At 44.0% G+C, this 24,967-nt stretch overlaps 1 protein-coding gene across 1 annotated transcript in view; it reads right to left on the reverse strand.

Moving 5' to 3' along the window:
• Positions 1-6,921, reverse strand: part of Rab4a (RAB4A, member RAS oncogene family) — a 29,553-nt gene extending 22,632 nt beyond the window's left edge. Inside the window, exon 1 of the mRNA XM_051201436.1 lies at positions 6,715-6,921. Coding sequence (XP_051057393.1) covers positions 6,715-6,745 — 31 coding nt within the window. The 5' untranslated portion in view covers positions 6,746-6,921. The remainder of the gene's footprint in view (positions 1-6,714) is intronic.
• Positions 6,922-24,967: the final 18,046 nt, after the last annotated feature.

Raw genomic sequence — 24,967 nt, forward strand, 5'->3', positions numbered from 1 at the left:
CCACCACACCCAGCTCCTTGGAACTCTTAGACAAGCTTAAAATGAATGAATGAATGAATGAATGAATGAATGAATGAATAAATAAATAAATAAAACATTTAAGTATACAGTGCTTACTTGCTTTATGTTCTCTGCTATAATGTGGTTCTTTTTCTTTTATCTTTTTTAAAGACAGGGTTTTATGTAGCTCAGGCTATACTCCAACCTCTACTTTGTAAGTGTTGGGACTATTGGCATAACCCTCAGTTCTACACTTTAAATAATAGTGCCCTGTGCCACCTTATATTTCATTCCACAGTTACAGTCACTGAGTAGCAAATATCACATGGCCTTCACAGAAAACAAACCAGCAGAGAAAGACAGAGAGCAACGACACTGGGCTGAGGGCTCAATCCCATGTCACAGTCAATCACCTGCTCAATCCCGTCTCACAATCAACGTAACTCCAGTTCCAGGGCATCCAATGCTGTCAGCTGACCACTTCAGGCACCAGGAACACATGGTATATTTACATGCATCCAGGCAAACACTCATAACATAATGGAAAAGTAAATCTTACAAACACACAAACAAACACAATCGCCCTATCTCAGAAATTCCACCACAGCAACGGGTTAAGGCACGGGCCAGGGTACAGGCCAGCAAAGGCTTCCAACACTTAACTGGGCAATATTCTACTAGAATTACTAAGAATGATAAAAATATACCAGCTCAGTTTGACACACCCCCTAGGAAGACTGAGAGAAGAAATTCCAGAAAGAACATGAACCTTTTCTCCTTTCAAAGAAATGTTGAGGGGTGGAGAGATGGCTCAGCAGTTAAGTACACTTCTTGCCCTTCCAGAGAACCAGAGTTAGACCGCAGGGCCCAGCTCACAGCTGCCTGAAACTCCAGATCCAGGAGCTCACATGTCTTCTTTGGGCCTCTGTGGGCACCCATACATGTGACATATTCACACCCACACACACACACACACACACACACACACACACACACACACACACACACACACACAGAGAGAGAGAGAGAGAGAGAGAGAGAGAGAGAGAGAGAGAGAGAGAGAGAGAGAGTTGGGTTAATCCCTTCATTCAGAAGGCAGAGGCAGGTGGATCTCTGAAATTTGAGGTCAGCCTGGTTCACAGTGAATCAATGTTGAATTGTTTAAAAAAAAAAAAAAAGGCTGTTATGAATAGTTGATAAAAAGTAGGTCAACATGTAAATTCTTTTTCTTTTTTTGAGATAGGGTTTCTCTATATAACAGCTCTAGCTGTTCTGGAGCTCACTTTGTAGACCAGACTGGCCTCAAACTCCCAGGGATCCCAGAGTGCTGGCTGGGATTAAAGGCATGTGCCACCACCACCCAGCCAACATGGGAATTCTTAAAAAACAAAGAAACTAGCATGGTCTTTAACAGAAGGACTGCTATTATAACAAGAAGAGAATTTCAAACTTAGATTTACCCAAAATTGCTTTTTGGGGAATTTGAAAGTTTGGGGAGTTTTATTTACTTAATCACCATGGTTTTTCAATGATACTGCATTCCAACATAATTTTCTCAAGGCCTCTTCTCCCATCCACGTCCAGGGAGCTGTGGGTCCTATGAGGAGCCCACAGAAGCTATCTAGGATCCAAGGGTAGGTGTGCAGCAGCAAGCTGCAGGGTGTCACATACCTGCCAAGTCACTGAGATGGGAACCAAGTGAACCTCCCTTTATTTAGGATCTGGCCAAGCAGCTTTAACTCCACTTCCTTTTCTTCCGGGGAGAAAATAACATAGACTCTTTAGAAAGGCATTTTGGGGACTTAGCAGACATCTGGACTCAGCATCTGAGGGTGGGAACAGTTTAAGTGGCGCTCTCTCCTAGGCAGGTGGCAACTCTGAGAGTGCAGCCCAGGGAGGTGGAGGGTTATGTGACTGGACACGGGACACACTGTATTCTAATTCTCTGGGATACCTGGGTAGAATAGTTAGGGAGGGTATTAGAAATGAGATCCTTAAGAATTAATTAATGGTGGAACTGGCACTATAGATTTAGTACGTATCACAGAATCAGAAGTCACAGGCTTTAACACCAGGATGACAATGAGAGGGATAGTGATCTTGTTCTGCTGAAGAATTATGTTTCCAAAGTCCTTGGATGAGCTGTGATACAGTATAGTCTATACCAACCACAAAAATATGTATCTGGCCTATATCCATGGTCACAAGCATCCAAGGATAGCTACAAATGATGTCTAACACATTTGTAGACTACAACATCATGTAATGTCAAAAGGTTGGACACCTCTGATAAAACACTCAAACACAGTTCTTGAGCCAATGGCACCTGTGCATCTCCAGACCCCTGGAGATGACACATGGGCTCTTGAAGCATTGGTGAATGTCTCTAGACTTGGTTCTTTTCTCTTTCTCGTCATTTCCTTCTTCCATAAATTATTATTACTCTCTCTCTCTCTCTCTCTCTCTCTCTCTCTCTCTCTCTCTCTCTCTCTCTCTCTGTGTGTGTGTGTGTGTGTGTGTGTGTGTGTAGGTCAGAGGACAACTTTGTGGAATCAGCTCTCTCACTTTCACACGGGTTCTAGGGACCAAGCTCAGTCTGACTGTGAAGTGAGTGCTTTATCCTCTGAGGCATCTTGCTAGCCTGTCTTTCTCTTCTTCCTCCATACCTCCTTCCCTTTCCTCTCTCTTTCCTTTCTTTTGATACAGGATCACATGCAGCATAGGCTGGTCTCCAACTCCCTACATAGTATACCAAGGGATGACCTTCAATTTCTGATCTTCCTGCCTCCAAATCCTAAGTATTGGGATCATGGACATGCCTCCCACTCCAGTCCTAGTCCTTGCTTCTTGAAATCTTCAGTGAATGAGGAAAAAAAAAAAAACCCTAAGACTTTGGCAATCTTTTTTTCTGACATCTGTTTGAACTGTTTAAATGTTTTGTCAATTGTGAGTTAAGGCGATGGTAATTCAGATGAATCTCCTAATGGGAAATTAATTTTACTTTATAAATGAAGGAACCTTGAAAATGCTGCTTTTTTAAATTTGGCATATCCTTGTCAATCCAAATTGCCTTATCACGCGCCTACATTTCTCCAAGACTCATCATGTAACGACTAAGTCCTGTAAGTAAGTTACCTTTTGAGTCTTTGCACCATCAAGTGTCCCAAGTTCACTGGCTTACTGTGGCAGATATTTACTATCAGAGCCAGAGGCTGCAGTGAGGTGTGGCAGGGTTGAGCTCCTGCATGCTCAGGGAAGGGTGCTTCCTGCCTCTTCCTAGTTTCTGGTGGTTGACAGCTATGCTGGGGGTATCATGGCTGGGTACTGAACCTCTCCAACCTGCGGCTCACTGCCAAAGCCCACTCTCCTTGTGTATTTACAAACATGTATGTCCATGTTTCCCCTGGTCTCATTAGGACACAGTAACCGAGTTTGGGACATACAACTCCAGCATGACTCCACCTTCAATAATCAACAGCAAAGATACTATCCTAAATAAGGTCACATCCACAGGTCCAGAGCTAGGACATATGTGTGACTTTGAGGACACAATTCAAACCTCAAGCACACAAATGAGGATACACAGTTAGTGGAAAATATCCTGATGATCTCAACCTTATGTGTTAGACACCAGAATGTAATGTGTTATTTTCTAGGTGGAATATACTATACTGAATATACTATGATAGAAACCACCATGGGGCCAGCAACATGAGCCGGACTCATGTCTCAGGAGTTTCTCTCATAGTACCTGGGCATAAATTGTAGTGCATAGGCACCTGTCTCAAATTCTTCCTCCAGGCCAGTCTTCTTTAGCATCTGAAGGTTTTAAAGCTCCCTGGCACTTTCCCACCACATATACTGCTTAGTAATTTCTGTGACTCACCATTAATTGTCAGGAAGTACTTGAGGACAGCTTTTAAACTCTCAGGTCTCAGGCTGCTGACATGAGTCCTTGGCCCCACTAATGCTCACTGAAAGCAGATAGCCATAGGATGCTGTGTCTCTAACGATAACTAGGAGGACCTCCCTTCAGGTTAGGGACACTCAAGTTGAGGGTTTAGTGTTACTTTTGTTAGCTGGGACCAAATGCCTGAGAGAACTGAAGGGAGAACAATTTGTTTGGTTCAGTTTCACAGGGGCAGCCCATCGTAGCTGGGGGCATGTGATGGACAGTTCACATTAATAGAGGCAAGGAAGCAGAGAGAAGGGACTACAAGAAGGGGTAAGAAAAGGCTCTAAAGACATTTGCCCAGTTTCCTCCAATCATGTCCTACCTCCAACCTTTGATCACCTGCCAATAATAACATCAGATCATGACTATATCAAGGGTTTAATTCACTGATTAGTTTGGAGCCCTTGGGATCTAATCATGCCTAGATACACACCACAGACACACCCAGTGGTATGCTTTACCAATATCCCAGCGTCCCAGTCTCATCAGATGGACTAGGTCAGCCACATTTCAATGAGAAGCCTATCTGTTTATCATTCCAATTTACATTATGATATTATGTGATCTAAAGCATAGTATTCATGGAGTTAGGGACTTCATATCAAGAAAGTGCTGACCACCACTTAGCCAGTGCAACATGTTGGGATTGTTCTACAGGCCATTAACAGCCAGCTCATTAGCAGTAGCCATAAACACTGGCTCCCATTTTTTCATCGAATTTCCACCAAGCTGCACAGAATCTCCTTTCTCAGAAGAGAGAAAAAACCAGCCCCAAACACATGGAACTTAAAGGTTAAGCAAACATTCCTATGCCAGCCAACAGGCAAAGGTCCGGAAGGAGAGGTTGTGGTTGTTTTAATTTGGGGAACAATACTGTGTAAACACAGCCAAGGATGAGTGAAGGTGACAGCCTCTGCCTTGGTTTGGGGTCACTATTCTTTTATGCCAGCAGCTTTAGAGACCACTCTTGCCTCTTTCTAAAGCTAAACTTCCACTTATTAGTTTATATTTGTATTTTGTTTCCTCTATTGAAAGGAAAGATTACATTCAGACTTAGTGAAAAAGTAAAAACGTGGACATGGGGACACATGGATATTGTGGGATATTGCCACAAGTGTGGGGCCAGCCTGGATTACACTGTGAATCCTAAGCCATCTAGAACTATATATAGAGAAACTATCTTAAAACAAATGAAAATTAAAAATAAAGGCATATTTGGAAAATACCTTGAAATGAAAGAAAAGGTAAACACACCTGTGGTCCCGACAAAGCCAGCTACCCATGGACAGTGCCTTCGGGTCAGACAATATGCTTCAGTGCCATAAGAGTGCTGATGCCAGGAGACAGTGAGCCAGGCTACTGCATGCCTCATAATACCATTCCCAGGGCCCCACCCTCTCAAAGTCCAAACCTCACGATTCTTCAACTGCCTCCTAACCCTCCTAAAGTTAAGGTGCCCAAATCATGCTCCCAGGCCAGATCCCCAGATTTGCCTGTCCACTTGCCCCTCTCTGACCTATCTGGGTCAGCTCTTTCTCACACAGTTGGAACTACTGCCTGGATTTTAATTGTTCATCCATTAAGGTCACAACTGAATTAACAGTCTATTCCTCACTGGACTGCAAACTCTTAGGGAAGTTTCCATGGCACTTTTACAATGATTAGAACCTCCCTGACTGGACCCTGGCCCCACCCTGTGGCAGGAAGGAAGCAGGGGGCACATTGGGATAACACGGACTGATCACCATGCTTTTACACGGGAGTCTCTCCCTGGAGCCAGCACATACCAAGTCAAAGTCTCAGAGACTGGCAACCATGCATACTACCAGTTGTTTTATTCTTACCTCTGGGGGGAGGGGGCACCCAGCACATGCATTGGAAACAGCTGGGTGCTGTAGGAGAAACAAAGATGAAAAAGACACAGCTCCAAATCCAAGATTTATGGTCATAAAGAGGACATGTATTTATAAAAAGCTATACTGCAACACAAACAGGGTGAAGGGAGGGATTGAAAGATACATGAGGCTAGGGGTCTCCAGAAAAGAGATGCACTCATCCATTTAAAACTCATTATAATCTCAATTCAAAGAAAGGAATTCCAAACCTTGAGGGGCCCACAGCCATGCCCCCAAAGACACTGAATGCAGGCGTGGCTCTGAGCCTTCATCCCTGCGCTCTGTGCTGCAGCGGGGAGAGGGAGAATCAGTGATAAGCCGGCTCCCCCAACCTTGAGCTATTTAAATAATCCAAGGAAGAAAATGTAGGGTGAAACCAGGGTCAAAGCAAGAGGGAACTTGGAAGAGAGGATCACAGCGCTCTGCACAGCTGGGGGCACCTGCTGTCCAGAGAGTCCAACCCAGCTCCTGACACCCCCAGATCCTCAAGATTGCAGCCCAGCCGCAATTATTCAGGCACTCTCAAGTTCTAGCCCGACCTCGACACTCCCAAGAATCTCGGGATCCCAGCAGCTGACATCCCGCGACTCTCAGTATCTCCATCTGGCCCCTGAGACCTAGATTCTCAGAATCCCAGCTACTGGCACCTCAAGATTACAGGAATCCCAGCCCAGCCTTAAACATCCCAAGATTCTCAGATCTACTCCTGGCCTCTGACACCGCCAGGTTCTTTGGATCCCAGGCCAGCCCCAACATCTCGATATTCTAAACACTGGTTCTGGATTCCCTAACCCCAGCCACAAACATTCCGGGACCCCAAGGCCTGCCCCTCTACACACATACTCGCGAACTCGCGCAATTTACCGTAAGTCTCGGACATAGCGGTCTGCGCCATCCTGCCGCCACAGTTCCGCGTGGTCCGGTCAGTCCTCCAGTCTCCGCAGAGCTAGGGGGAACCGAACGTGGAGGACCGGGTACAGGCCCACTGCGAGCCGGCCACCGGCTGCGGCCCAGCGGGACTCGGCTCCGCGCCTGCGCACCGCCGCCCCGCGAAGGAGCCAGGCCGGGATGTGGGGAGGCGGGGTCGCAGGAGGAAGGAGGAGCAGGGCGGGGGAAGGGGTGGGGGGAGAGCGAGAGAACTGATGAGAGGCTCCTACTAGAAGGAGGAGGTGAGGCGAAGGGAGATGAAGGAGGGGGACCAGGAAGGGAGGAGGGGTGGGGCTCAAGAGGGGTGCCTGCACCCGGTAGGTCCTCCCAGATGGCATTGCAACACAGACTCAGTCATCCTTAAGCGTTACCTACCAGGCCAGGGTGGACGGAAGGCCCCCTGGGGCTTGCTTTGAAGGGAAAAGGGGAGGGGATTCACCAGCAGAAAGCCAAACTCTTACCCCAGGCAAGTGTAATTGGTCACCTGAACTCCCTGACTCAAGGCTTTGGGGGGACTGTGCATTGGAGATTGGGGTACAGTGTTGCCTGGCCCTTACTTCGGCTTAGGAAACAATGCAGGTCAGAACCTGCTGCTATCCCAAAGAAAGGGGTCAGGGACATTTACTGAATGGCAAATTGGGGTCAGGAATTTGGCGCACTTGAGCAAACCAGGGCCTAAGAGCCTATCTTCTTCACAGCATCAACAGAGGCCTGGATGGTGGCGAAGGCCACTGTGTAACTTTTCATCCTAGGCCATCTGATTCTGCCACGGATCTATCACCAGACCTTCCCTTCTGCTCAGTGCTGTCTGGCCCAATATTTCACTCTCATGTTTTGAGACACAAAACTGGGGAAAAGAGCCCTCATCCTGAAGTCTTGTTGAAGCCTCCTGCTGGCATATCACATACAATTTGCAGTTGAGATAGCCTGGCAAGGTATCCCTTGTCTGTAATCTCAGCATTCGGGAGGCATAGGCAGGAGCAGTGTTTTAAATTGGAGGCCTACCTGGGCTACACAGCAAGGAGAGAAAACAAAGATAAAAGAGACAGCTCAAAAAGAAATACGTTTTAAAAGGATTGCTTACACAATTTTTAAATAGAGATATTTCATATAAGAATGTTAAGATAACAATGAACTGTGCTTCCAGCCCCAGTATGTGAGCTTTGAGCTTAGCTTGGTTTCTTTCCCAGCTGTAAATCTGTACTATTTTTGAGGAGCTCACAAACAAGATTACATCCAAAACACATGCCTTAGTTAGGCATGGTGGCACAGGCCTTTAATTCCAGAACTCGGGAGGCAGAATCAAGCAGATCTCTGAGTTTGAGTCCAGTCTGGTCTACAGAGTAAGTTCTAGGCAACCCAAGGCTGCTTTGTAAGGCTCTGTCTCAAAAACGAACAAACAAACAAACAAAAATATCTTAACCTTTGTGATTTAATATAGTAAAGAATCTTTTGACCCTTGTTACCTATGTTTTTATCTTGGCCTCTAATGCTATGAAGTGTACCTCAGAAACAACTCCATGACCTCATTTTTTTTTTTTTTTTAAAGAATGGGAGAGCATCAAAATTGCCAAGTGTGGTGGCATGTTTGTAGTTCCATCCCTCAAGAATTGGAGACTGAGATTTCAACCTACCCAATCTTAGCTATATAGTAAGTTTGAGGCCAGCTTGAGCTACATGAGACCCTGTCCAGGTTGATTTTTTTGTCAGCTTGACGCAAGCTAATATCTGAGAAGAAAGCACCACAGTTGAGAAAATTATTTCATAAAACTGGCCTGTAGGCAAGCTGGTGGGGGCAGTTTCTTAATTATTGGCCCATCCCACTTTGGGGCCACCTTGAAGGCCAGAAGAGAGTATTAGCTCCCTTGGAACTAGGGTTACAGAGGATTTGTGATCCACCTGATGTGGGTTCTGGGAACCAAACCTACGTCCTCTGCAAGAGCAGCAAGTGTTCTTACTACTGAGCCATCTCTCCAACACACCCTCCCCATTTCCTTAATAAACTACAGCTTTGCTTCATACTGACTTGTAAAATTATTTTTCTGCTGTGCAGTCAAGAATCCTAAACTTTGGCTGGGTATGGTGGTGCATGCCTTTAATCCCAGTGCCCGAGAGGCAGAGCCAGGTGGATATCCATGAGTTCAAGGCCAGCTGGGTCTCCATAGTAAGTGCCTGGGCATGCAGGGCTACATAGATAGACCTTGTCTTAAGAAACAAGCTGGGTGGCGGTAGTGAACATTTTAATCCCAGCACTCGGGAAGCAGAGGCAGGCAGATGTCTATGAGTTCAAGGCCAGACTAGTCTACAGAGTGAGTTACAGGACAGGTTCCAAAGCTACATAGAAAAACACTGTCTCAAAAAACAAAACAAAATGAACAAAAACAAACAAACAAACAAACAAACATAAAAACCCAGCTTCTCTTGATTAGAGGTCTTTGAAAAGAACTGTTGCAGGCAGCTGCCTAGAGATGTCCCTTGCTCATTGTTGCTGATACTAATAGCAAATGAGTATCCTTCCATTTCTGCCAGGCAGTGACCTCCCTGTTCAAACACATTGAGAGCTGGCATTTCCTAGAATTATTTTGTATCTAATTCTTTCAGGACTCCGGTACTTCCTTTCTTGCTTTGTTTTTTGTTGTTATTAGTTTTATTTTTGATACAAAGTCTCACTTTGTAGCTGAGGCTGGCAGACTTATTATGTAGTTCAGACTGACATTGAATTGGCATCTGTCCTTGCATCTGGGTCTTCAAGTGCTGGGATTGAGGTATGTACCCTACTGCTTGCCTTCTGCTGCTCTGTGGCTTAGGCTCTGCACAAAGCCAGCTGCTTCTGATAAAAGCATTCAGAAGAACTGGGGTTCCTGGACCTGAACCAGGAAGAGGTCAATGGACCTGAGATCACTTAATGTCCTTCCTGTCATACACTGCTGCTGGCCAGAAGGAAGTCACTGGATATGGTGCTAATTTGTATGTTGATAGAAACTGGGCCCAGAAATCTCAGAAACATGTTCAAGGTAGCAGGGAAAAGAAAAGATGCTTTTTGGTTGGTCAGAAGTCACTTCAGTTGTCCACAGGCAGTTACAGGTTTGAACTCCTGTTCAACACTTTCCCCTCTTCTCACTGCTGGACTTGAGACTAGTCTTCTTGAACAGCATGTTTTCCTCGAAAACCATGTTTTTCTACTTTTGTGAAAACTGAAGGCAGGAAGACCTTGGGGAAGGATACTGTTTAGGGGCAAAAATAAGATAAAACACAGAGAGAGCCTTCTGTCCACACCAGCAAAGTCTGTGGAAACCACAAAAGACATAGCAGAGCTTTGACAGAGCCAGAATTCTTTGACTGCAGGGTGAAAGGTCTTTATAGCTCAGCAGTTTGGGTCTAGGAGGAAGTAACTCTCTCCTGGTGTTCCTTGAGGCTGATCTGATTCGGAGACATTGTTGTGCATGGAAACTTTACCAAATTATTAACTTGAATTTCTCTTCAATCACCTTCTTCCTCCTCTGAGAAGGCTTTTGACAGACTAAAAGCAGGTCCAAATGTGGGGGTGGGCTGAGGGTGAGAAGAACCTATCTAGGGGAGGGAGGACAGGAAGATTGTCCCAAGACCAGAATCCCACTTCTTCTCAGGTCTGAGTCCTCCACAAAGCTGGCACTTTATTTCTGCTTCTAGACGATGCCAGATGCTGTGACAGGACTTCATATTTAATGATGATAGTTTGATGCTTAAGGCTTGGTGACATGGGTCCTTGAGGCCAGGCTTGGTGAAGGCCCTTCATAGCATGTGGCCCTTCATAGCTGGAGTTGAAGAGCCAATTGTGTCCAACAGTTGGGATGTAGAAACATCTGGGTGTTACCTCAAGGAGGAGCCAGGCTTTGCAGCTAGCTACATTTAGAAGCTTGAATGTGTGAATTTAGTTACACCCATGCAGGTGGGAATAATCCCATGAATGAATGAAGAATGAATGCCATCAAGCAGGAAGATACCTTGGAGGACAGCCTTCCGACACTAAAAACAAAAAACACCCATACCACTGTGTCACCTGCTCTCAGGGAATATTTGCCTCAACCATGGATTAGTACCTAAAGTAGGGCCACCCATGTCTCTATGCTTAACACAGTGAAGTTCAGCCCCTGCTCAGACATTCTTGGAACTTTGGGGCTGGATGATGTGGTTCACTGTGGCCCTGGTAGCCTCAAGCTGAGCAGGTGCATCTGAGCACACTCCCAAATCACTCAGGGCAGAAAATGAGACACTGTATCACCTGAGGAAGATGTTCCCAGGAACTAATGGGTTCAGAGAAATCATTGTCCATAGCTAATTCTAAAGAGGACTGATAAGAAGTGAGATATCATGTCCCAAGCAACTGAGAGGAAGTGTGGGAAGCTGTTCCAACCACACTGGAATTTCCAACTCTAGGCGACTCATTCTTCATTTACTTGAAACAGCTTTATTGAAGCCTGATGAACACTGTGAATTAACGCTTTGATCGACTTGCATTTGCAGGTGCCACAGCTGTTCATCGGGTTCAGTCAACACATCTGTGTCCTGTGATGTATGTGGTTTCTTCTGTTGCTTCTCTATGATAATGTCTTGTAAGGTTCATTGAGTGGTGGTTTTGGGACTCCAACATAGGTCTCTATATCATCCTGATCCACCTCCAGTGGTGTCACATACACTTCCTGTGGAATATGAGAACTTTGTGACAATTACCACTCGCCTCTGCCAGCACCCACCATCTGGATGCTATGGTTCTGGCATTGTGGTGTACCTTCTTTCTTACTAATATCTGTTTTAAGCAGTTTATCCCCACCCTTTCTCTGTGTGTGTGAAAATACACTTACAAAAGTTATATCTCAACTATCTAAACTGATGCTGCAGAAACTGTCTTGCAGAGCCTTTATCCTCCTCCTCCCCAGTGTCCACAGCCCTCATTTTCCTTTCTGTTGGAAAAAACCCGAGCACTCTGGGAACCTCACAAAAAAAACCTTGGACATTATGTGTCTTTTGGTGACTGACCTTGGGTAGAGACACAGCTTGACTGCTGACTGTACGTAGCCTGAGAGCTCTGCAGAGCTTGGGGACCTCCACTTAGAGGGAGTAGGCCCTTGATTAGACACAGTAAGGAATTTCAGGCCTGATAATCCTACTAGGCCCAGTAATTCCAGCACTTAGGAGGTGAGGCAGGAGGATCAGAAGCTCAAAGTCTTCTGCTGCATTGTAGGGTGGATGTCAGCTCTGGCTACGAGAGATCCTGCCTCAAAGAAAGGACGGAAAGAGTTGTAGAAGACCTCAGAGAGCCTTAATATCTACATATGTAAACTTATGTTTTTAGGGTTGTATTGCTCAAAAGACATAATGTACAACTAGGTTAAAAGATAAGCAAAGCTCTAAAATTAGGTAACATTTAAAGATTAAGTAAAAACAAAGTAAGTAGGTTTACCTGTTTGTGTAAAATTTCCTTTGGTGCCTGAATGGTAGGGTGGATTAGTAGGGGCATTGTTTAGGTTTAGGCTTCAAAGAGAGGCGCTGATATGTTAAACTCAAAGGTCACCTTCTGGCACTAAACAAGCAGGATTCATTTGCTGTAGGCAATCTTGTCAGTTGTGTTGAAGTTTCTTGACTGAGCCTACAGGAAATGAAATCAGATTAAAAGGTAAGGTGTTTCTTCCCTTCCCACATTCACTGAACTTTGCTCCCAAAATGCAGTTTCTTAGCCAGGTGTGGTGATGCACACCTCTGACCCCAGCACTTGGGAGGCCAAGGCAGGGTTACTGTGGTTCCAGAGTAACCTGTTATTTAAAAAAAAAAAAAAAAAATCAAAACAACAGTAACAACAAAAGAATTTAAATCCCTTCTTTTATCACCACCCCTGGTTTTTACATGGTGGGGGGGGGGGGGACAAAACCCAGGACCCTGTGCATGACAGGTAAGCCTCCTCCAAGTGAGTCACAACCCCAGCCTGATTTCTTTCTTTGGCCAAACACTATCCAATATGTTGTATGTATATTCATTCTATATTCATTCTCTGGTAGTTCAGCCTGGCCTCAAACTCTCTATATAGCTGAGGACTACCTTAAATTCTTTGTTTTTAGAGACAGAATTTCTCTGTAGCAATGCTGGCTCTTCTGGAACTTGCTTTTTAGACCAGACTGGCTGCCACCACCACCCAGCTTGACCTTGAACTCTTGATCCTCAGAATTCCACTTCCCAAATCCAGGGACTGCAGGCATTCACCACCATAATAGGTTTAGACAATTCTTTTAAATAGTTTTTGTAATATGATTTTATGGACAACAAGGTGGCTCAGTGGGTAAAAGCATTTGTTGTTTGATCCCTGAGCCCTATATGGTGAAAGTAGAGATCAGACTCCTCCAAGGTGTCTTCTGAGTAGTGTGTCCACATATAAAAAGTAAAAGGGACAAACAAAAAGCACATTAAGTTTATCAACTAAGTCCCACGCTGGTGTTATGTTGCCTGGTACCTTTTCCTTCTGCGCAGAGGACTCTGGTGACAAACCTGGAAGCTAATGTACTAGCAGAGAATTCCTTCAGCACCACATGTGGCCTAAGCAGTGCATTCCTGATTATGCTCAGTTGAAAGTGATAATTGAAGTAAGAAAGATGTCAGACACATTTGGGGGCAGGGGACATGTGTCTGAAAAGTGAAAATGGTGGACAGGAATGCCCCTCGGCATGCTCAGCTTGCACACAAGTTTAGCTAAAAATAAAGGGCACTTGGAAGGGGTATTACATAGCCTACCCCTGAAGTGCCACCCAACTTAGAGGGTGACAGTTTCCCATAGTCTACTGTTCATCAAATTTGTTTCCAGCGGCTGTGTTCTGCCATTCTTATCTTCATTTCTTTGTGTGAAATGAGTCACTTATTTCTGCTTTTTGTGATTTCATCTTTTTCTCTGGTTTTGAGCCATTTGATCTTGATGTGCTATTGGGTGCTTCCCAGCGTGGTCCTCGTCCTTGAGTTTTATTAGGCTTCTTTGTTCTGCAAGTTTATAGTTTTTAATCCAACTTGGAATTTTTCAGCCATTGTCTTTTCAGATGTTTCCACTCCTCCGTGTCCTTTGTAGTTCATTAGGGTGCCTGGATTTATGTTTCTCCTGAATTCTTTTGCTGTTTCATATTGTATAATTCCTTGTTTCTGTGTCTTTAAATTCAGGAATCTTTCAGGTATCTTTTTGCTGTGGACCCCACTGGTGCAATGCCTGCCCCACCCCAGGCACTGCCCCAATCTCTCATTCACCTGGAGTGTGAGAACATTAATTCTGTGATTGCGCTTAGTTCTCATCTGTCCTCCAGCTTCTTGGTTGCATAGTTTGTTTTATGGTGTGTGTGTGTGTATGCGTAGAGACGTTCATGAAATTCTGCTCATGGGCTTGTGGAGGCCAGAGAGAAATCTCAGTTTCTGTTTCTTAGGAGTTGCTCCATGGCCTGCAGCTTGCCCACTAAACTAGACAGCAGATCAGTAAGCCCCACAGAGTTGTACACAGAGCCCCACATTAGGATTATAAGCATGTGCCAGCAAGCCTGGGTGGGTTTGTTTGCTTATTCAATGTAGGTTCTGGGGAGCAAACTCAAACCCTTGTACTTACAAGGCAAGCTCTTTACTGGCTGAGTCACCTCCTCAGCCCAGACCGTGCATAGGTCCAATGATGGTTTTAGTCTTGCTTTCAACTGAGTTTTGTCATGTAAGTAATTTGTGAGGCCGCTTCGACTTTTCTCTTTCTCATGGGCAGTGTTCACCCACTTCACATGCCAGGTGATTTGTCATTGACTGTCAGCCATGGGGAGCACTGACTGTCAGCCATGGGGATCACTGACCATCAGCCATGGGGAGCACTGACCATCAGATATGGGGATGTTTACTTAGAGATGATTTGATGTGCTTGAGTTTTGTTCTGAAATGCAGATAAATTGCTTAGAAAGAACTTGACACCCACCACATCCTGAGAGCCTTCTACTCAGCATGACATACTTGAATTACTAGGTATTTTATTATAAATAGTGGGAGTAGGAACTCATTTGTTTGGTACTGGGGATTGAATAATAATCATGCAATGTAATGCTGAGCTCCATCAACAGCTGTCTATTATTTTTTTTTTTTTTAGAATATTCTTTTGTGCAGGTGGTGGTGGCACACTCCTTTGATCTCAGCACTTGGGAGGCAGAGGCAGGCCTGGTTTACAGAGTGAGTCCAGTTCAGTTAGGGCTATGTATACAGAAAAACCCTGTCTAGAAAAACCATTAAAAAATATTATTTTGTGTTTGGAGACAGGGTCTCACTATGTAGCCCAGGCTGGCCTTGAACTCCTGACCCTTCAGCTTCTGTCTTCTGAGTGTAACACCATGCTGGTTTAGTTTGTTTCTTGAGACAGGGTCTTGCCATGAACTCTTGGGCTGGAGGGATCCTCTGGCTTTGGTCTCTTATCCTTCTCAGCAATTGAATATATCCTTCCCTTTCTGTTCTTTATTTGGGCTCAGACAGCAGCCAACATCATCTCTACCCATTAGCTTGGTAAACTATGCATCTTTTTGTTTAGAGTTAGGAGTTTAACCTGGACCTTCATGACAGCAGAGACATCCAGGTTGGAGTCATTCAGATTTTCCCTATTTTGATGAACATGTGTGGGCCAGCTGCCAGCTGGCATGCCCACAGTGGAACACCGTGCTCCTCTTCGGGGTTGATCTGTTTTAACTGCCCTCACAGAGCATCATAGCTTCAGACGCTTGTACAACAGTCATGTTGTCCCCATATGAAAGCCAGGACACGATCTGAAGTCAGATATCACAGGGCCAGTTTCTTTTGGTACTGACAAAGTTCTGCCCTCTCCTGGCTTCTGGGGCATTGCTGCTGTGTGTGCTGCTCCCTACATGGCTCCAAATTGTCCCCATTCTCACATGGCATCCTTCCTGTGTGCAGGTGACTCAGTGTGCCCTTGTGAGTGTGTGTGTTCCTGTATGCTCAGATGCACTTGCGTGTGAGCTCTCATGTATAGGATAGAGAAAAAACTTCAGTTGCCATTCCTCAAGACTTTATTGTTTGTTTGTTGGGGATAGGGTCTCACTATGTAACCTTGGCTGGCCTGGAACTAACTAACTATGTAGACTAGGCTGGCCTTTAACTCATAGACATCCAGCTGCCTCTGTGTCCTGAGTGCTAGTATTAAAGGCATGCACCACCATGCCTGGCTGTTTTGTTTTAAGTTATATTTATTTATTTGTGTGGCGGTATCTGTATCTGCGTGGGTGCACACATTCAATGATGCTTTTGTGGAGGTCAGAGGATGACTCTCAGGAAGTCGGGTTCTCTTCTGCCATGTGGGTCCTGTGGATTGAACTCATGTGGTCAGACTTAATGACAAATGCTATTACCTGCTGAGCCATCTTGCTGGCCTGGCCTTTGCTCCTCAGAATGCTGTCTATGTTGGGCTTTTGTTGCTTTTGGAGACAAGGTCTCTTACTGGTCTTGAACTTGCCAAGTAAGCTGTATTGACTGTCCAGTGAGCCCCAGGGATCTGCTCATCTCTGCCTTCCCTGTGCTAGATTACAAGTGTAGGCCACCATGCCTGTCCTTTTCATATGGGTTCTGGGTAGTGAACACAGGTCCTCCTGCTTGCAAGATAAACATTTAACTGGCTGAACTGTCTCCCCAACTCCTAACATCCCATTTTTGTGAAGATATCAGTCATATGGGTGAGAGCTCAATTCATTATTTCATCTCAGCTATTGCATCTGAAAAGTCCCTGTTTCCAAAGACAGTCCTGTTCTGAGGTGCTGAGGGTTAGGACTTCGATATGTGAATTGGGAGGCGCAGTTCAATCGCACTTTCCCTCACTGCTGTGCTCTGCAAATCTGAATCACAGGACAATAGCAATGCACGTTTTCAGAATGGACCCTAGGGTCTCCTCAAACTGAGGTTCAGAGTACATGACACCAGTTGTCCTCTACCTTTATGTAGGATAGGGATCACGAAGCATTCATTCCTGGGGTGTCTTTGTTTCTGACAACACAGTTCAACATGTCTGCCAAAGGCAGCTACTGTTAGTTTTACAGTTTAATTAAAACAAAACAAAACAAAACCCAATAGAGTGGGCTGAATGTGTAGAAGTGAGCAAATTAAAAAGAAATAGAGAAATCCGAGATACAACTTTTGAGTAGCCAGGAGGGTGAGGTTAGTCCTCCACACAGCCTCTAACTGATGGGAAATCTCCTTTGGCACAGCGCAGCTGTATCAAATGTGGTTTCACCAACATTACTTGAGTATGTTTCACTCCAGTGCAGGTGGAAGCCCCACCTCTCATCCAGCTGTACAGTATCTGAATGACTTGGATTCTGCATCTGAATTTTTTAAGACAGTTTTTTTAACATTTATTATTTTGTATGTATGAGCATTTTGCCTGCATGTATGTCTGTGTACCACAAGTGTGTCTGGTGCCTGAGGAGGTGGTGAGCCTCCACGTGGTTGCTGGGAAATGAACCCAGATTATTTGTAAGAACAGTAAGTGCTCTTAACCTCTGAACCAACTCTCTAGCTTTGCATCTGAATTTTTGAGCCGTTACTTAACTACATCATACTTTTCTGCACGGACTGTTCTGTCTATAATCTTTACTGTTTCTCTCTGTTCTTTTCTTTGTTTGTAAATGACTTTTGCTTTGGTTTGGCTAGGATTGAATGTAGGACTTTAAGCTTGTTGGGCAAGTGCTTTATACTGAGATACAACCCCAGTCTTGCTTGTTTGTTTACTTTAGATGGGGTCTTGCTATGTAGTCTTGGCTGTGCTAAAGTCACCTAAGTTCTGTGATTACAGCCATGAGCCATCATCTCTGACAGTGCAGTCATTTTGAAGAAAGTTCTTACATGTATTTCTAGGCAAACTCTAGGCAGGTATCAGAAGAATGTTGGCTATCTGATGGAAGATGTCATTCTGTAAATATGTTTCTCTTATTGGTTAATGAATAAAAACACTGTTGGCCAATAGGGAAGCAAAATAGGGGGGACCAGGAGACAAGGACGATTCGAGGGGGAGGTAGGAGGAGATTCAACATGTAGGACCCTTTCTCCAGTAAGATAAGACCACGTGGAAATACTTAGATTGACAGAAATGGGTTAATATTTAAGACAGAGCTAGCCATTAAGAAATGCTGGTAACAGGCCAACAGTTTTATATCTAATACAGCATCTCTGTGTGTTATTTGGGGCGATGTGGCTGTGGGAATAGGCTGGTAGGAAAACATGCTCATAACATCTATCAGCATACAACAGGAAGTGGTTTTGTTACTGGGTCACTTATTTACAGTCCCTTAAAAAGAACAGAGGGAGGGGCTGGGACTCACGGTGTACTACTGCAGTGTAGACATCTCTGAGTCTGTGCAGTGAGGACACTCTTCAGGGAACTTCCTGGTGATCCCTAGGAAGAAAGCATGGTTACAGATGTGAATGAACTAACTTTCCAGCTACACCATATCTATCTTGTATTGGTAGTTTCCTTCTAGCTGAAGGCCTTCTTCCTCTTTCATCCAGAGCAGTTGCAGGATTCAGACCTACATGATGCTCCGTGAGGTAGGGAGGCCTATGCATTGTCTAGAATCCTTCCTTCTGCATTCTCTGTGGCTCCCAGGGAGGGTTTGGGCTGGGAGCAGTCCTTGACACCCCTTCTGCCACTGAGATAGCTGACTTCCTTGCTGGTGCACACATTCCCATTTCCTTCCCTGCTTTAGCCCTCTCTTCCAGTTGTATTTTGTTCATCCAGAGTTTGTAGCCACTGACCCTAGATGCAGCTCTGAGGTCAGGATTAGTCTTTGTTGCCATATTTGACTCCTCTAGCATTTTCCCCAGGCCCAGGCACATTTTAGATCCCCAAAAACATTTGTGGAATAAATGAACCATAACTAGAGAGTGCTGTCACTGCCCTATGCAGGCAGAGAGGGAGTGGTGGAGCTCGTGTGAACTACCACTAAGGTTCAGCCTGGGGTGGTGGTGGTAGGAGCTGGGTTTGTTTAAGGCCAGCCAAGCATTAAATCTCAATACAGAGAGTCCGGCTGAGGTAGTCAAGTGGCCTGTCTGAGCCCCCTCACTCTCTGTGTGTGTTTCCCCCATCCCTATTGAGAGAACTGAGGGAATGTTATAATTCCCCCTAAGAAAGGAGACTATTGCTTACCACTGAGTGTACAATAACTGGAAATTGGTTTGTAGAGGTTTTAGGAGACTCTGTGAAGCCTGCTGTACAATATCATCAGATGAGAGTTGGAGGGACCTGTGGCTGCCTAGGAAGGATACCAGTGATGGGACTGGCAGGGAAGTAGCCATGCCAGATGTCCTGAAGCCTTGCTGACTTGAAAATGCCTTCCCCCATGAGGCTGTATACCCACCTTCAGACTGGCTGTCTACTCTAACCTATTGCCAGATAGACAGATCATCCCCTTGAATCCCAGAGCTGCTGGGGAGTTCCAACTCCTCCATTACCAACCCTCAAATTCTGGAGATATCTGGGGCTAGCCTATCCCCCCATGGCAGTGAATTTTAAAGCTGCTTAGAATCTGTAACTGAGAAAGAACTCAGGGCATTCTCCATCTCTTAGTCATATCAAGGTTGAAGACCTTCACTTCAGAAACACAGTTGAAGACCAACTTCATTCAGAGAAAGCACAATAAACTTAGTATAGCACATGAGTTTTTGGTCCTGTGGTGCCCCCTGGTGGCCTATGCATCCAAAATATAGCTCCTCGAGGACTCAGTCTGGTGGTCATCCACGAGGGCACTGCATCTTGTCTGGTTATGGAGGGTGCAGTTTATAAAAGTGCTGTGGGTTGAACTGTGAACCTCAAAGATGTAACTTTATCTGGGAAAATGTTCTTTGCAGATGCTGCTTTGAAAGAGAAGACATGGGCTCAGCAGTTAAGAGCATTTACTGTTCTGGGTGAAGACTCAGGTTCAGTTCCCAGCACATTTGTTGCAGCTTACAGTCATCTATAACTTCAGTTTCAGGGGATCTGACACTGGCATCTGGCTTTTGCCCCCACCAGGCATGCATATGGTACACATACACACACACACATATATATATATTTATATTTATGCACACACATACACAAAGAATCATATGCCACAAAAGAAGAGGAAGAGAAGACATGGCTGTTGAGATGACTCATCCTTATTTGGGAATGGTGTTTGGCAGCAAGCCTGAAAATCTGAGTTCAATCTCTGGGACCCAAACAACAGAAGGACCTAATTGACTCTTGTAAATTATCCTCTAACTTCCATGTGCCACATGTGTGGACATTTGAACACATTTGGGCATACACACACTGTAAAAAGAAAGGAAGACATGAACCTTGGGGTAGCCCTGTTACCCAATGTTCTTTGTGTCTTAAGAGAGATGCCAGGTGGTGGTGGTGCACACCTTTTTAAAAAAAATTATTATTGTTGTTGTTGTTGTTGTTGTTTGAGACATGGTTTCTCTGTGTAGCTTTAGAGCCTGTCCTGGAACTCACTCTGTAGGCCAGGCTGGACTTGAACTCACAGAGATCCACCTGCCTCTGCCTCCCAAGTGCTGGGATTAAAGCTGTGTGCCAGCACCATCTAGCAGTGGTGCACACCTTTAATCCTAGCACCGGGGAGGCAGAGGCAGGGATATCTGAATTCAAAGCTAGCCTGGTCTACATAGAGAGTTCCATGACAGCTAGAGCTATGCAGAGAAACACTGTCTTAGGGGAAAAAAAAAAGAGGAGAGGAGAAACCTACACAGGGCAGGAACACCATGACAGTGGACCAGAGCTTGAAGTGATGCATATATAAGCCAAAAAGTATGAGGATCACCAGTGGCCCCAGGAGGGGCCTGGGTCAGACAGTCCTCAGCTTTGGAAGGTGCCAGTCAAGACCTCACATTCATTGTGGATTTCTAGCTTCCAGTGCTGTGGGAGACATGAAGACATGTGTTGCTAAAGCTTCTTTGTAACCTAGGAGATGGTGGAGAGACTAGAGAAAGAGCTAGAGACAGAAATACTGACATGGAGGGAGATAGACACAGAGACAGATACACTGGGCCTACTTGTTCTATTTAAACAAATAAAATAAAGCCCCTGGAACTCTACTAATGTAGGTAGCTTTTGTTTTAAGTAAATGTATCCTAAACTACACAGCAGAAACATGATCTGAAATAAAATCTTTCTTTCTGGGCTGTGGCTGTCACTCTATGGGTATAGTGCGTGCCTAACGTACACAAAGCTATGGGATCAATCCTGCATAAACTAGGTGTGAAGGTACAAACCTATAATCTCAGTATTTGGGAGGTGGAGGTAGGATTTGAGGCCAGCAAAATGCATGCTGTATGTGATGTTAGCTCCACAGTTTGATTTAGAGCAGCAGTGGCAAGAATTCTGTATGATTCCAGATGTTGAGGGCCACAGAGTCTGTTGCAATTACTCACTTCTGTCACAAGAGCATTACGGCAACAAACATAACTTTGAAAAACTCTGTGTTCAGAAGCAGAACACAGATGATTCGTTCTTGCTTTTGAAGAATCACACCTAAGGCACAAGATTTTCAAACAGCCACCCACATGTTCCCACACATGTCCATTCTCCCTACTTCTTCATTATTTCCCTTCTTCCTGAAGACGTTCCTTGGGTACTCTGTAGCACGAGGGTGCCAGCACCACGCGTCTTAGCCCTGGCTTGTTTGGAAATGGTGTTTTGCTCTCAGCTTTGTCAGATGCATTCCTTGGCATAGCATTCGAGGTCAGCAGGTTTTTCTTCCCAGGCTGCCTGATGGTGTCCATGGCTTCTGTTGGGAAGTTTCCCTGGATTGGGGAAAGAAAGAGAGAGAGGAGGTCACTGGTCCATTCTCCATGGCTTCTCTGATCAATCAGGTTTTTACCCCAATAATGAATTCCAAGTTTTATTGAATAATGGAAAAATGTAAGTAAATGCTTCATCTGACATGGGGCACAAGATCATGAGGCAGCTGGCTGCAGGCTTTGCAGTCACTAAAGTCGCTGCTCACGGCCAGCTCAGTCATTCAGGTGACCCCCATGCCCTTGCTTCCCATCATGCTGGTTTCTCCTGCACATCCCCCTGTGTTCACTTTTCAGGCAGCCCACTCCCTCTCCCCATGGGCTGTGGGCTTTCTCTGGCTGCCTGGGCACCCCCATAGCTGATGGCTGCAGCTACAGCTGGCTACACCCCCACTCCCCACCCCTGCACAGCTCTGCCATTGCCATAGTTGCTGCTGTAGGCAAACTGAAAAGTCATGAGATCTGGTGAGACACCTGGGAATTCTTAAGAAGGAAATTAGGTTTTATTTAAAAAAAAAAAAATCTTTCCCACATTAAGAATGGGGGAATATTGCTGGGTGTTGGAGGTGCATGCCTTTAATCCCAGCATTCAGGAGGCAGAGGCAGGTGGATCTCTGTGAGTTCAAGGCCAGCCTGATCTACAGAGTGAGTTCCAGGAAAGGCTCCAAAACTACACAGAGAAACTCTGTCTCAAAAAACCAAAAACCAAACCAAACCAAAACCCAAACCAAACCAAAACAAAACAAAAAACAAAAAAGCAAAAAACAAACAAACAAACAAACAAAAACCCAAACAACCCCCTGGAAAAAACCATACCAATGAAACTAAGAAAAGTATTCACGCACAGAGGAATTTAGATATTTAGATCAGAATCTATTACAAGTATACTACATAATCCTATAAGACAAGCAGTTATAGAAAGATCTAATCACACTTTAAAAGATATGCTAATAAACAGAAAGGGCTAATAAAGACCCCCCCCAGAGATAGATTACACAATGCTTTATTAACTTTAAGTTAATTTTAAAATGCTAATGAGAAAGGAACAACAGCTGTGGATAGATGCTGGCTAGTAGGAAAAAAACTGCTTAATTAAATCAGCTTGTGTACTTTAAAGATGTGTGGCCCTTAGAATGTTAACCAGGATATGTGTTACATTGAGGACGAGGTTTTGCTTTTGTTTCTACAGGAGAAGAAAAGCTATGGATACCATCAAGATTGATTAAGATTTGGTTCAAACAAGAGAGACATCTTGATTAGGAGATAGTTATCAAACAGCATGGCTACTCAATATAAACGAACTTATAAGACTAATAAATGCCTTTCATTTGTTTAGATATAACCTGCCAAAAAGGAAACTCCCCAAAGATAGGGTTAGGGCAGAGTTTTGCTTTTGTCTTTCCAGCTAAGGAATCTGAAGATCACTGGACACATGAGACAGCTGAAGAAGAGGGGAGAGTCATTCAGAGAAAATGTCCCAAGAAAAGGAGTAAATTGGCCTAATAGAATAGCACATTTCCAACGGGATAAAATTTCATAAACCTTCCCAAATGTTTGTTTCTGCTCTTCTCTACAGACATATAAGGTAAATGGTATTTTTGTAGTCTCAGTTCAATTAAAAATTAAAGCTGGCTTTGGAGTTGTAGTATGACTCTCTCCTTCAAACCTAAGCATGCTTGTTAAAGGAAAATCCAAAATCTCTGTCTCATGTCAGAAAAGCCACCTGGTATGGGGCAGAAGAAAACCAAAATTAAGGAACTATCCTATTGCCACAAATCTCATAATCTTTTGATTTTATTTTGAATCCTTAAAACTTTTCTTAATGTATAATTTATATCTCAAAATTTATACAGTTATTATATATATTTAAACTTTCTGTCATGATGTTGTCATATAGAGTACTAATTCCAGAAATAGGCTTCATCTAGCTTCCTATATATGATTTCAGGCTTGAATATAAGACAGGTAAGTAGGAATTAAGCTTGTGGTCCTCTAAGATCTCTGAGATCCAATGCATATGGCACTTAAAATGTTTAAATTTTCTGTAGTGAACCATGACCATTCCTGGCAGTGACCCTTGAGGTCTCCAAGAAGATGATGGGGACATGCAATGACAAATCCACCCGGATTTCAATAATGCTATTAAGCTGCCCACCACCCAAAAATCAGCTTCGGACTACGATCTGCTCAGGACAACATCTAAGAGATTAGCTAACATGGTCCAACCTCATAACTACTCCAGCCAGGGCTTCAAATAAGCCCTGCACTTCCCCTTTACACTGAGACTAGACAACAGTTAGTTCTTCCAGGAGTTGACCATTATCGCAATTTTCACCCCCAGACAACACAATGCTTATAGACCTAAGGAGTGGGGGTGGGTGGTTTTTGTCAGTTGGTGGATTATGGATGTTTATCATCATTTAGAGGGGTTCGTTGCAAGTTGTTACTGGTCATGGTCAGGGAAGAAACTAAACAAAAGAGACTACTAGATTCTGGGATTTTTAATCTTAAAAGAAAAAAGGGGGGATATAGGAATGATAGAACAAAAGGGTAGATTATTAAATCTACTTTTAAACTAAAAATGCAACTATTAGTCTTAAGTATTTTACATTGATATGTATTTTTGTATGTCGATACAAATTTAAGGTTGTTTTTGTTATACTACATATATGTTTCTACTCTTTAAGGTGTTTTTATATATTGATACAAATTTAAGGTTGTTTTTGTTATACTGTATATATGCTTCTTCTCTTATTTAAGGTATTGTACTTATGCAGCTCATTTAACAATGTAATATAACTTTCTGGACTTTGAAAGTTATTATTACAAACTATGTAGGATATTTAAGAAATATAGGTTAGTAGTTAGTCATCTAACAATCAAATTTGTAGCCATGTTATGTATGTTTTCAAGATCAGACAGAAATATATTTTAGATAGTCTTCAAACACTTCAGAGACCTACAGAGTATGGCATTTAAGATGCTTTATGACAGTTGGACATGTTTGTTTCTGGCAACACCAATTACTTCAAAAAAGGATGATGTGCATCAAAGACACTGAATATGGAGTTTGCTTTCATTGTGGCAAAATAAGCCACTGGACAAGAAACTCCTTGCCCCAACTGCTGATAGTATGCTGTTCAAATTTGGCAAGTAAGACAAAAAAAGTGTGACTGCCAAATTTTGCCAAGACAAGGTAGGAAGGTCATTTACAATTCCTGCTTCACAGAAAAGTTTGTCTGATACTCTAGGCCTGTAGGCTGACGATGGATACCCCAGCATTGCAGAGGAAACCTGGGTAACTCTCCAGGCAGCCAGATGTCTCTATCATATACTTATTTTTGGAAATTGTTTACTCTGCACTTCCTGTTTATTCAGGTAACAC

The sequence above is a fragment of the Phodopus roborovskii genome, unplaced genomic scaffold (assembly GCF_943737965.1).
Source record: "Phodopus roborovskii unplaced genomic scaffold, PHOROB, whole genome shotgun sequence".
Classification (NCBI taxonomy): domain Eukaryota; kingdom Metazoa; phylum Chordata; class Mammalia; order Rodentia; family Cricetidae; genus Phodopus; species Phodopus roborovskii.